Source organism: Molossus molossus, unplaced genomic scaffold, assembly GCF_014108415.1.
Source record: "Molossus molossus isolate mMolMol1 unplaced genomic scaffold, mMolMol1.p scaffold_m16_p_17, whole genome shotgun sequence".
NCBI classification, from domain to species: Eukaryota; Metazoa; Chordata; class Mammalia; order Chiroptera; family Molossidae; genus Molossus; species Molossus molossus.
The window spans coordinates 65,310,843-65,324,324 of NW_023425352.1; the positions used below are offsets into that span (position 1 = coordinate 65,310,843).

At 38.8% G+C, this 13,482-nt stretch overlaps 1 protein-coding gene across 3 annotated transcripts in view; it reads left to right on the top strand.

Annotated features, from left to right (window-relative positions):
• Nucleotides 1-3,487, top strand: part of CSGALNACT2 (chondroitin sulfate N-acetylgalactosaminyltransferase 2) — a 49,769-nt gene extending 46,282 nt beyond the window's left edge. The window contains exon 8 of one of the 3 annotated variants that reach the window (XM_036264925.1): nucleotides 2,665-3,487. In XM_036264925.1, coding sequence (XP_036120818.1) covers nucleotides 2,665-2,957 — 293 coding nt within the window. In that variant the 3' untranslated portion in view covers nucleotides 2,958-3,487. The remainder of the gene's footprint in view (nucleotides 1-2,664) is intronic. The other 2 variants (XM_036264924.1, XM_036264926.1) reach the window with 2 other exon arrangements.
• Nucleotides 3,488-13,482: the final 9,995 nt, after the last annotated feature.

Below are 13,482 nucleotides of genomic sequence, written 5' to 3' on the forward strand. Positions count from 1 at the left end.
GCTTAGTTGTCCATGTCCATTGGTCATGCATACATGCATATAAGTTCTGTGGTTTATCTCTTCCCACCCCCCCACCCTGTTTCATTTCTTTTTGTCTTTTGCATTTAATTTTTATTCTTTCTTATAATCTCTCTCTTTTTATATTACTCATGTATGTTGTCTACATTTTCCATTAGAGCTTTTAGCATATTAATCATAGTTGTTTTAAATTCTCAGTCTGATAATTCTTTTTATTTTATTTTTAATTTTATTTTTGTTACAGATGTTTCTCCTTTTTTACCCCATTGACATCCTTCCCCCCCCACCCCCACCCTGTCCCTGGCTTTGTTGTCCATGTCCATTGGTTATGCATACATGGGTATAAGTTCTGTGGTTTATCTCTTCCCACCCCCCACCACTCCCTCTTCTGAGGGTTGTCAGTCTGTACCCTACTTCCATGTTTCTGGGTCTACCCTATTCCTCAGACAGTTATGATAATTCTGACATCCCTGCTATATGTGAGCCTGGTTCTAATGCTTGCTCTGCCTCTTCAAACTGTTTTGTTTGTTTGTTTGTTTGTTTTTGCTTTTTAATATGCCTAGTGTTTTCTTTATAGCTGGACATGATGTATTGGGTAAAGGAATCTACAGTAAATAGGTTTTTAGTAATGTGGTGGTGGGCTTTGGGAGAAGAGGTGCATCTAGACCATGAACTTCACAAGTGTTTCTCATCTAAAGTGGGACAGGAGGGCCAAAGTGGGCTGGAGTTAGGTATATCCTTTTCCCCAAGTTATTAAGAAGAACAAAATGCTCTGGCGTGTTTCAGAACTCTTACTTTCTACTCCCTCTGCTGGAAACCATAGGGGATTTTTTCCTCCATCTTCACTGTTAGAGCCTGGTAGAGCTCCTAGAGATAAAACTCATAAAAGTAAGTGTAGGGCATGCCTGTGAATAGGCCCTCCTGGAGTTGAGCCTCTGGCAATTCAATTAACAGCTGAGATTTTCCTACCTTTGCATTAGTTCCCCTGGAGATTTCTATTCATAGGTTTTTGCTCTAATAGTTGTGATTCTGTCCTACCCACCTACCATGTGTCTCCACTTTGGGGAGGGGAGCATACAGCAATTTGCCCTGTGACCTTATTTCTCTGAGGAGTCTGAGACAGTTGTTGATTTTTTTATTTGTTTGGCTTTTTAAATTTGTTGTTAGGACAGAGTGCTGAACCAGAAACTGCAAGTCCCCCATTTATTTTAAGTATCTACACCATCTCTAACATATGAAGAGCTTATTTGTTTCTGCAAGGAGGAAAAGCCCAGATGTATCAGACATAGCAGTTAGTAAAGCTGTGACTATTTTAAGTAATGCCTTTTAGAGATCTCCAGATTACTTTTCATCCTATGAGAGTGAAATTAAGTGGTATAGAATTATTTGACAGAAGACAATTTGGAAACATAGCTCTTAATAAATGAATTGATATTTCTCAGTATTTAAGAAACTTATAGCTCTTCAAAAAACTCAAAATTATTTGTGTTCTCTTTGCTTCTTTAAAAAGATTTTTTTTTTTTCAGCTCAAACGAGTCTCAAGTTTAACTCCCATTTCTTGTGCCCTCCTCTAGGTAGCACTCTACCCTGTCACTCCATCAGAATTCTGTGTGAGGTTATGTGTGACATTTATGATACCAGGTCTGCTTTGTTCTCTTTATGTTCTTAACTGAGCAGCTGCACATACTTCACTGTTTGTTTCTCAAGACACTTCACTCATCCATGGTGATAGTGCATTCAATAGAATTTTCTCCTTCCTTTGGGGCCATTTCTCAGTCTCTTGACTTATCTTTCTCTGCCTACTAAACTTCTAGATATTGACATTTTTTCGCATTTAGATCTAGGCTCTGCTTTTCTTATAAACCAGTTATTTCATCCATTCCTTGTGGCTCTAAATTAGCGGTTCTCAACCTGTGGGTTGCGACCTCTTTGGGGGTCGAACGACCCTTTCACAGGGGTCACCTAAGACCATCGGAAAACACATATTTCCAATGGCATTTCATAACAGTAGCAAAATAAATATATTTTATGTCAGGTGATTCTGAATGATGATTATTGTTCTGTAGTTTAGTTACAAACTTACATATAATTACAGTTACGAAGTAGCAACAAAAATAATTTTATGGTTGGGGGTCACCACAACATGAGGAACTGTATTAAAGGGTCACGGCATCAGGAAGGTTGAAAACCACTGCTTTAAATCATCTGTGCGCTCATTCTCAAATTTGTGTCTCCAGCTTAGCCATTTCTTCTATGTTTCCCTCTGGTAAGTTTTATGTTACCCAGAAAAATTTGCATTTCAAAGGATAGAAAGAAAATGCAATAAGATATTTAATGGTGGTAAGATTATGGGTGATTTATATTTTTCTCCTTCACTTTCTAAAGATTTTCTATAAATCTTTGAAGTTTTCAAAGCAGTTTCAAGTATGTATTTAATTTCATTTTGATACTTTCAACAACAGACCTTGAGCTCCTAGATGCGATCTGGTAAGTGGGACTTCCAAACCAGGGCATTGATCCTCAACATCAAGTGTTTGTTCTGTAAACCATGCCATCTCATTTAAAGTGGAATGTTTAAATCATTGTCAGGTTTTATGTGTTCTGGCTGCCAGGCAGTTACTTTGAGTGTTAATTTTGATCTTACAGGTGGATTTGACATGGAAGTTAAAGGTTGGGGTGGAGAAGATGTTCATCTTTATCGAAAATACTTACATGGCGACTTGATTGTGATCCGGACTCCAGTTCCTGGTCTTTTCCACCTCTGGCATGAGAAGCGCTGTGCTGATGAGTTGACCCCCGAGCAGTACCGCATGTGCATCCAGTCCAAAGCCATGAACGAAGCCTCTCACTCGCACATGGGAATGCTGGTCTTCAGGGAAGAGATAGAGACGCATCTTCGCAAACAGGCGTACAGGACAAATAGCGAAGCTGTTGGTTAACATAACCGTTGACACATTAGTCTGAACCATAAACCAGTGCCAAACCACAAACCAGCACTATTTATTTAGCCTTAATTCCAGTTCCAGATGCAGTGCCTCTTTCAGAGAAGACATGCTTATCTTCTGTACTCTTTTTGATACTACTTTACCTTAGCAGTTTAACTTCATATGAGAAGAAAAAGCAACTGTTTCAATGCAAAGCCTGTTTTGTGAGAAGACTGCACTGTGGAATCATTGATAAATCGAAATTTGGTGTTTGGTCCCAAAGTGCTTTTGAGTTACTTTCTACTCTGCGCCCATGTTCTGATGTGTCCTGGTTGCATCTGGGCTAAGGGATGGAATGTGTTTTGATGATGGCAAAGAAGGAGCATCCCGTTCCCACAGAGATGAAGAGTTACGGATGGAGTGTGTGGACAGGGTTTCTTCACCCGCCAACCACTGAGTCAGCTTGCTTGGTTTCTTTTTGTTTGTTTTAATTTTTATTTTAGAGAGAGGAGGGAGAGAGAAAAGCATCAATGTGATAGAGAAACATTGATTTGTTGCCTTCCATATGTGCACCCTGACTAGGGATTAAACCCGCAACCTAGGTATGTGCCCTGACCAGGAATCAAACCCACAACCTTTTGGTATAGGGGACGATGCTCCAACCTACTGAGCCACCTAGCCAGGGCACTTGCTTGGTTTTTAAATGAAGATCTTTGGTCAGTTGCTTGAAGAATCCTTTTTGAGTGAAGCAAGGGATAATCACATAACATCTGAAATCCTCAGTCACTTAAGAGAAGACAAATAAAAACTTCTTAACTTCATATTTCTTAGTCCCCTAAATGTCTTTTTAAACAAATGAGTAATAATAGGAAATACTTAGATTAAAATCTATGTTGATTAAAAATATAAAGTATTATAACTTTGTCATCATATTTGGGATTAGAAGTCCAAGTTGCTGTAGTCTACTTTGAACAAACTGAAATCAACATGGAAACATCTTAACAGACATTTAGTTGTGTTGGAGTACAGGACACTAGTGGTGTCTGAGAGCATCACTTGACATGAGCCTGGGCTCTATCAGGGCCCATAGGGGTGGGTGGTTCAGAATAGATGAGCATGGCATGGTACTGTGTGTTTTGTTTTGTATTGTCTCATTTAGCATAGGTCCATGTGTATTCACTGTCTGTTTCTCCTAATAAGTTAATATATGCTACATATGTATTTGCATTATTATAATACTTTGAGTTGAGAGTTTCACTGAAGGAAGAGAAAAAAACAATTTAGTGAGGTATACCATAAGATCACACTGATTTGAGAAAAAGGGAAGTAGTATGAATGGGAATGGAAATCTGAATTACAGAATATTTTAGAGATATATATTGCAGATAGAATGATGTTTTGAGGTATAAATTATATTAATGAGACAAGATGAATAAGAAATTATATTCAGATAGGACTCTACTATGTTATTTATCATACATGGATCTTTTATCATAGGGTCAATTGCTAGATCCAGAAATTCAAGATACGGTTAAAAACATGCACAGGTTTTTGAATCTTTGGCTTTTGAAAAGGGACCTGTGTTGTATTCTTTCTATTTGTATATAATCCTCTGAAAAACCTCAAAAGAAAAATTATTATTCTTTTGGTTCAGTAAATCAAACCATCTGAAATAATATAAATTCCAACTTTCTTGGTGCTACATGAATTCAATTTTATAATAACTCTTACCAATTATTATGAGTTTTAAGTTGGGATAGCACTTAGGCTTTTTTGTTAAGGTGTGTAAAATGTTCTGTGCAAAATTTTTCAGCCATTTTCTCCTTTTATATACAAGTATTGTGAAAAGTGAGGGAACTGAATTATTTGCAGTGGTAAAATTCAGCTTGTTCTTTGACAGAATCAAATATGATTTTCTCTTTTCTCCTGTTTTCTTCTTTAAACTAGCTTTTAATTTAAAAATGGAAGCTAAGCAATGGAAACATTACCATGTTTTTGACATTAAATGGTACCAATAAAGTATTTTATTACCAAAAATAAAATGAAAATGTGATTAATTTTTCTGTTGTAAAATAAAAGTACAGAAAGATGAAGCAAACACCAGGGCACCAGCTACCCAGGCGAGGAGATAGAACATTACTCATGCAAGGCCTTCTGTGTGCCCCTTGATGACATAGTCTCACTCTCTCAAAAATATTCACCATCATGGTTTTTGTGGTAACTTTTCTCTGTTTTTTTCTTCTTAATTTTTCCAACAGTGTATCTCTACCCAATGAACTCTTTAGTTTTGCCTGTTTTCTTTTGTTTTTTAATCCTCTCCGGAGGACATGTTTATTGATTAGAGAGAGAGAGAGAGAAATATCAGTGTGAGAGAAAAACATCAACATGTTGCCTCCTGCACACACCTGGACCAGAGATTGAACCTGCAACCTAGGTATATGCCCTGGCCGGAAATCGAACCCACAACGCTTTTGGTGTACAAGATGATGTTCCATCCAACTGAACCACCCGGCCAGAGCAGTTTTGCCTGTTTTTGAATTTATATACATATTACCTCAGTATATATTTTTAACTTTCATTCAATATTGTTTTTGAGGTTCATCCATGTTAATCTCAAAATGAATGTATTTTTATTACTGACTAGTATTCTACGTATGCATACAGTTATGCTCTGCATAATGACCTATCAGTCAATAACAGACCCTTGTATATGACAGTGGTCCCATAAGATTATAATGGAACTGACAAATTCCTGTCACTGTGATGTTGAAACAACAGAATCACTGTCTTGAGGACTAAGGAGCACACCATTGCCTTTAAAACAACTGTTCCCAAAGTGTTTATTGAAACCCCACTGTATGTTTAGTTAGCACTGCTCTAGATGCCGAGTGCAACAGTGAACAAGGACAGTGGAGCTTATGTCGTAGTTCTGGAGAGATGAGTTGTAGCACAATGCAGTGCTCATGGCTGATGATGCTGGTGTAAGCAAACCTGCGCAGTGCAGTACATACGTGATACCATGGTCCAGACTTACTTGTTTATGTATTTACTATGGCAATAGTTTTTAATCATTATTGTGGAGCATGCTCTCTACGTATGAAAAGCCTGCTGTGGAATAGTCGTGTTCCACGGGTAGCAGCCTCGGGCATCTCATGTTGACTGCTCCTCTTGATGGCACCTTGTCTCTTGTGCTTGATTGAATCTCATGTTTTATGAAATGGGTGCAGTCTAACTGTTCAGTGTTTGTCAAGTCTGCCGTAGTGGACAGACACTATGTCCTTCACAGTCCTCATCCCTCACTTGCGCACTCACCCAGAGGAGCTTCCGGTCCTGCCAGGTTCATTCATGGCCAGGGCCCTACACAGGTGCACCATGTTTTATCTTTTATATCATATCTTTACATTTTCTGTTCAGATAGGTTTGGATACATAAATACCTACTATTGTGTTAGAGTTGCCTGTGGTATTCAGTACAGTAGCATGCTGCACAGGTTTGTAGCTTAGAAGCAATAGGCTATATCATATAGCTAGTAGGCTATACCATCTATGTTTGTAAAGTGCACTCTGTGATGTTCACACAAGGATGAAATTGCCTAACGACACTTTTCTCAGAACGTATCCCATCATTAAGTGGTATGTAACTATATGCTATAATATTTATTAATTCTATTTATAGATCCTTGAGTTATTTGTAGTTTTTTGTTGCTTGCCTTTGCTATCACAAGCAGTGTTGTCATAAATACTGCTTTACGTGTCTCTTAACGGTGTGCAAGAACTTCTCCAAAGTGATGATGCTAGGTCATTTACTGTGTGCACAATCAGCTTACTTTCCAAAGTTCACTGACCACATCGAGCCCTGAGAGCTCACTTCACAATCATGGCAATACTTAATTTTGTTAGGCTTATTAATCCTTGCTAATCTAGTGGACTTTAGGCATGAATTATAGTTATAATTTTCATTCCCAGTCTTTTTGCCTATTTTTATCAGTTCATAGGAATTTTTCACATATTCCATATACCAATTCTTATTGGTTACATGTTTGCAAATATGTTCTCCCAAGATGTTGTTTATCTTTTCCCATTCTTGGTGGTACTTTTTGATGAATAAAAATTAATTTTACTGCCCAGCCAGTGTGGCTCAGTGGATTAAGCATCATCCTGGGGACTGAGAGGTCCCGGTTTGATTCCCGGTCAGGGCATATGCCCAGGTTGTGGGCTTGATCCCCAGAAGGGGGCATGCAGGAGGCAGCTAATCGATGTTTCTCACATCAAAGTTTCTCTCCTTTTCTCTCTCTCTAAAAAAATCAATAAAGATTTAAAAAATTTAACTTTACTGTAACTAGTTTTCTTTTATGTATTCTTTTTATTATTGATTTATGACCTCAAAGAGAAGGAGGTCTTAAAGCTATTGTTCTATATTATCTTTTTTTTTTAGCCAAAAGTTGGACTTTATGATGCAGTTTAGGGGGAGTTCTACATTGCTCCCCACTCTGCTTTCCCAGAGCAACCCTCCTGGCCTCTTGCCTCATTCCTCGCTCAGACCTCCCCTGAGGGGAAATGGGAAAGAGGCAAAACTCATCTGGTTCTGTCCCTGCTGCTTACTCTAAACCCAACTGGTACAGAAGAAATGTGAACCAAAATTTATGTCATTTTATTTGAGTTAAATTTATTCAGGTGACATTGGTTAATAAGACCATATAGGTTTCAAGTATACATTTCTATGATGCATGATCTGTATTGTGTGCCCACCACCCCAAATCAAATCAACTTCTATCTACCATATATTTGGTCCCCTTTACCCTTTACTATCCCCAACCCCCACTTGGCTCTGGTAACCACCATACTGTTGTCTGTGTCTATTGAGTTTGAGTTTTATATCCCACATATAAGTGAAACTATATTGTTCTTAGCTTTTACTGACTGACTTATTTTGCCTAGCATAATACTCTCAAGGCCCATGCATGTTGCAAATGGCAGTATTTCATCTTTTCTTATGGCTGAGTAGTATGTATGCACCACGTCCAATCATCTATCAAAGGACACTTTAGTTGTTTCCATATCTTGGGCACTGTGAATAGTGCTGCAATCAACAGAGGTGTATATATCTTTGAGAATGAATGTTATCTTCTTAATACCTCAAACACAGATTTGCTTTTCCCAGTTAGGTCTTTGACCTAAGTAGAAGAGATTTTTGTGTATTTGTGTGAGGTAATGATTGTATTTTACTTCTTTCCAGCATCACCTTACTATAAGGTTCATATTTTACCCACTGACCCGCAAAAGCACTCTCATTTGTCAGATGTCCATATAGTCACAGGTCTGACTGGGGCTGTCATCTGTTCAGTTAGGCTTTCTATCACCATGCCATTACATAATAGTCTAAATTACTGTAACTTTACACAACTTATCATCTCTGAGAGCTAGTCCACTTGCTGCGTTCCTAAGGATTATATATTTGAAGCCTTGGTACTTTCATATAAGTCTTAAAATAAGCTTGTTAATTTTCACAAAAACTTTTATGAATTTGATGAAAATCTCATTGAATCTCTAAGGTCACTTGGGGGAAAATTCACATTTTTATGCTATAGAAACTTTCAGTCCTTGAACTTCAGCCATCTGCTTCGGTCTTTATTGTCTTCAATTACATTTTATATATATATATATATATATATATATATATATATATTCAAATCTTTATTGTTGGATGTAAAATGTACTACAGATGTTCCACATTTTTCCCCCATTGATCCCCTCCTCCCCACTCCCGCCCCCCTCCCACCTTTTCCCACACTATTGTCTGTGTCCATTGGTTATGCATATAAGTTCTTTGGTTTATTTCTTCCCACCCCCCCAACCCCTTTCCCTTTGAGGTTTGTCATTCTAGCAATGAATTTGTGCTTCTTAATCCCTTCACCTTTTTCACGTATTCCCCCAACCCCCTTCCCAACTGGCAACCAACAAAATGTTCTCTGTATCTATGAGAATGTTTCTGTTCTTCCTGTTCATTTTGTTTGTAGATTCCATTGTTGGTAGATATGTATTCATTGCCATTTTGTTTGTTCATACATTTTATCTTTTTCTTCCAAAAGACCCTTCATCATTTCATATAATAACGGTTTGGTAGTGATGAACTCCTTTAACTTTTTCTTGTCTGGGAAAGTTTTTATATGTCCATCGATTCTAAATGACAGCTTTGCAGGATAGAGTAATTTTGGTTGTAGGTTCTTGGTTTTCATCACTCTGAATATTTCTTGCCACTCCCTTCTGGCCTGCAAAGTTTCTTTTGAGAAATCAGCTGACAGCCTAATGGGAACTCCCTTGTAGGTAACTAGCTGCCTTTCTCTTGCTGCTTTTAAGATTCTCTCTTTGTCTTGAACCTTTTGCATTTTGATGATGATGTGTCTTGGTGTGGGCCTCTTGGGGTTCATCTTGTTTGGGACTCTCTGTGCTTCCTGGACTTGTATGTCTGTTTCCTTCACCAAGTTAGGAAAGTTTTCTGCCATTATTGTTTCAAACAGGTTTTCGATTTCTTGTTCTCTCTCTTCTCCTTCCAGCACCCCCAAGATGCGAATGTTGGCACGCTTGAAGTTGTCCCAGAGGCTCCTTACACTATCCTCATTTTTTTGGATTCTTTTTTCTTTTTGCTGTTCTGATTGGGGATTTTTTGCTTCCTTATATTCCAAGTCGATGGTTTGCTCCTTGGATTTACGTACTCTATTATTCTTTATTTCAGTTAATGCCTCCTTCAATTCTGTGTATCCATGATTTATAACTGGTCCTTATTTATGCTCTTGAGGCCCTCCTTAAGTTCACTGAGGTTCTCACTAGTTCATTGAGCATCCTTATAAGCAGTATTTTGAACTCAGTATCTGTTAGGTTGCTTATCTCCCTTTCGCTTAGTTCTTTTATTGGGGTTTTGTTCTGTTCTTTCATTTGGGACCTGTTTCTTTGTATCCTCATTTTGGCTGCCTCTCTGTGTTTGTTTCTGTGTATTACTTAATGAGAGGTATGGGGCTCGCTGAGACCAGATGTTGCTCGTTTGAAAGAATTTAGGGAAAACCTGAAGCAGGATCCAAGACCGGCCAATCCTATGGTTAAGCAAGTGGCAATAGCTTGGGTGGGCTTGAAAGTTGTGTGGGGCGGGGCGGGGTGGGGCGGGGCCTCCGGGAGTCACCAGGGTGGGGCTACCAGTGTGAGTCAGGTTGCTGGAGTCCCAGATATGGCTTCTGTCTGCCGCCCCAGGGAAGGGCTCACCAAAGGAACAAAGGCCTCTTACGGCACGTTTGTCCCCGAGAAAGCCCCCTCTCCAGCCCTCGCTCCAGTGCCAAACAGCTCAGTTCTTCCCTGTATGTCTCTGGCGCCCCTCGAGCTGCCTCCCCTCCAAGCTTAGAGGGAGAGAGTCCGATAAGTCCGTGCGCGGGCCCTTTAAGGAGCTGCCTGGGGCTCCAGCCGCTTCAGCCTCCCTGAGCCTCAGTTCCCGCTGGTTTTTCCAGCCAGAAGTTATGGGGACTTCTCTTCCTGGCACTGGAACCCTAAGCGGAGCACCTGGTGTGGGATGGGGACCCCTCAGTCCTCAGGAAGGACCTTCCCAGCCGCGGGAGCCTCCTGATTTTTATCCGCCACACATGGGTGTGGGACCAGCCCGTCTCGCCGCACTACCCCTCACGTCGCCGCCCCTCCTACTAGTCTGGATGTAGCTGCTTTTTTAAATTCCGTAGTTGTAGGACTTCCATTCAGCTTGATTTCAGGCGGTTTTGAAAGACAGTTGTTCTGTAGTTTAGTTGTAACTTTGATGTGGTTGTGGGAGGACGCGATACCGCGTTTACCTGCCCACCATCTTGACCGGAAGTCTATATTTTTTTTATTAAATTATTTTTGTTACAGATGTGTCTCCTTTTTCCCCATCCCTCCCTCCCCTGCCAGTATTGTTGTCCTTGTCCATTGGTTACCCATACATGCATATAAGTTCTGTGGTTTATCGCTAACCGCCCCCCCTCTCTTCTGAAGTTTGTCAGTCTGTACCGCACTACTGTGTCTCTGGGTCTATTTTGTTTATCAGCATGTTTTGTTCATTATATTCCACAAATAAGTGAGATCATGTGATATTTGTCTTTCTCTGATTGGCTTATTTCACTTAGCATAATGCTCTCCAGGTCCCTCCATGTCGTCTCAAATGATAACAGACCTGTGTTTCTTACAGCGGCATAGTATTCCATTGTGTATATGTACCATGGTTTTTTTATCCACTCATCTACTGATGGGCACTTGGGCTGTTTCCAGATCTTAGCTATTGTAAATAGTGCTGCTATGAGCATAGGGGTACATATATTCTTTCTGATTGGTGTTTCAGGCTTCTTAGGATATATTCCTAGAAGTGGGATCACCAGGCAGTTCCATTTTTAAGTATTTGAGGAAATACCAAATTGTTTTCCATAGTGGCTGCACCAGTCTGCATCCCCACCAGCAGTGCACTAGAGTCCCCTTTTCTCCATACCCTCACAAACACTTATTGTTTGATGATTTGTTGATGGCAGCCATTTTGGCAAGAGTGAGGTAATACCTCATTGCTGTTTTAATTTGCATCTCTCTGATGATTAGTGACATTGAGCAGTTTTTCATGTCTCTTGACCATTTGTATGTCCTGTTTGGAGACATGTCTCTTTAGGTCCTCTGCCCATTTTTTAATTGGGTTCTTTGTCTTCCTTATGTTGAGTTGTATGAGCACTCAATATATTTTGGAAATTAACCCCTTATCTGATGTATCATTGGCAATTATACTCTCCCATATAGTGGATTTCCTTTGCATTTTGATGCTAGTTTTTTTGTTTTGTTTTGTTTTGTTTTGTTTTGTTTTGTTTTGTTTTTGCTGTGCAGAAGCTTTTCAGATTGATGTAGTCCCATGTATCGTTTTTTTCTTTGTTTCTCTTGCCTTAGGCATTGTATCAGTGAAAATTCTGCTGCATGTGATGTCTGAAATTTTGTTGCTTACATTTTCTTGTAGGATTTTTATGGATTCACGAGTCACATTTAAGTATTATATCCACTTTGAATTTATTCTTCTGTAAGGTGTAAGTTGATGGTCTAGCTTAATTTTTTTGCATGTAGTTGTCCAATTTTCCCAACACCATTTATCAAAGAGGCTGTCTTTACTCCATTGTATGCTCTTGCCACCTTTGTCAAATATTAATTGAGCACAATGTATTGGGTTAATTTCTGGGTTCTCTGTTCTGTTCCATGGATCTATATGCCTGTTCTTGTGCCAGTACCAGGCTATTTTGATCACAGTAACTTTGTAATATAACCTGATATCCAGTATTGTGATCCCTCCTACTTTGTTCTTCTTTTTCAAGATTGCTGTGGCTATTCGGGGTCTTTTTTGGTTCCATATAAACTTTTGGAATATTCGTTCTAGTTCTGTGAAGTATGTCGTTGGTATTTTGATGGGCATTGAATCTATAGATTGCTTTGGGTAGTATGGACATTTTAATGATGTTAATTCTTCCAATCCATGAACAAGGTATATGCTTCCCCTTTTTTATATCTTCCTCTATTTCTTTTTCAGTGTCCTGTAGTTTTCTGTGAATAGGTCCTTTACTTCTTTGGTTAAGTTTATTCCTAGGTATTTTAGTTTTTTGGGTGTTTTTGCTTCAATGGTAAATGGAATTGTTTTTTTTAGTTTCTCTTTCTGGGAGTTCATTATTGGTGTATGAGAATGCCATTGATTTCCTGATGCTAATTTTGTATCCTGCTACTTTGCCAAATTCATTTATTAAATCTAGTAGATTTTTAATGGAGTCTTTAGAGTTTTCTATGGACAGTATCATGTCATCTGCAAATAATGACAGTTTCACTTCCTCCTTTCCAATTTGGATTCCTTTTATTTTTTCTTCCCATCTAATTACTGTGGCTGAGACTTCCAGTACTATGTTAAATAAGAGTGGCAAAAGTGGGCATCCCTGTCTTGTTCCTGTTTTTAAGGGAAATCCTTTTAGTTTTTTCCCATTGACTATGATGTTAGCTGTAGGTTTTTCATATATGTCCTGTATTATGTGGAGATATGACCCCTCTATTCCCAGATTGCTGAGCTTTTTTATCAGAAATGGGTGCTGGATTTTGTCAAATGCTTTTTCAAAATCTATTGATATGATTATATGGTTCTTATCTTTACATTTTGTTTATGTGGTATATCATATTTATTGATTTGTGAATAATGTACCAGCCTAGTATCACTGGGATGAATCCCACTTGGTCACGTTGAATAATTTTTTGATATATTGCTGCATCGGATTTGCTAATATTTTGTTAAGGATTTTGGCATCTATGTTCATCAAGGATATTGGCCTGTAATTTTCTTTCTTTGTAGTGTCTTTATCTGGTTTTGGAATTCGAATTATGCTGGCTTCATAAAACAAGTTTGGAAGGCTTCCTTCTTCTTAAATATTTGGGAATAGTTTGAGGAGAATGGGTGTTAGGTCTTCTTTGAATGTTCAGTAAAACTTCTTCGTGAAGCTGTTTAGCCCGGGCTTTTGTTTGCTGGGAGT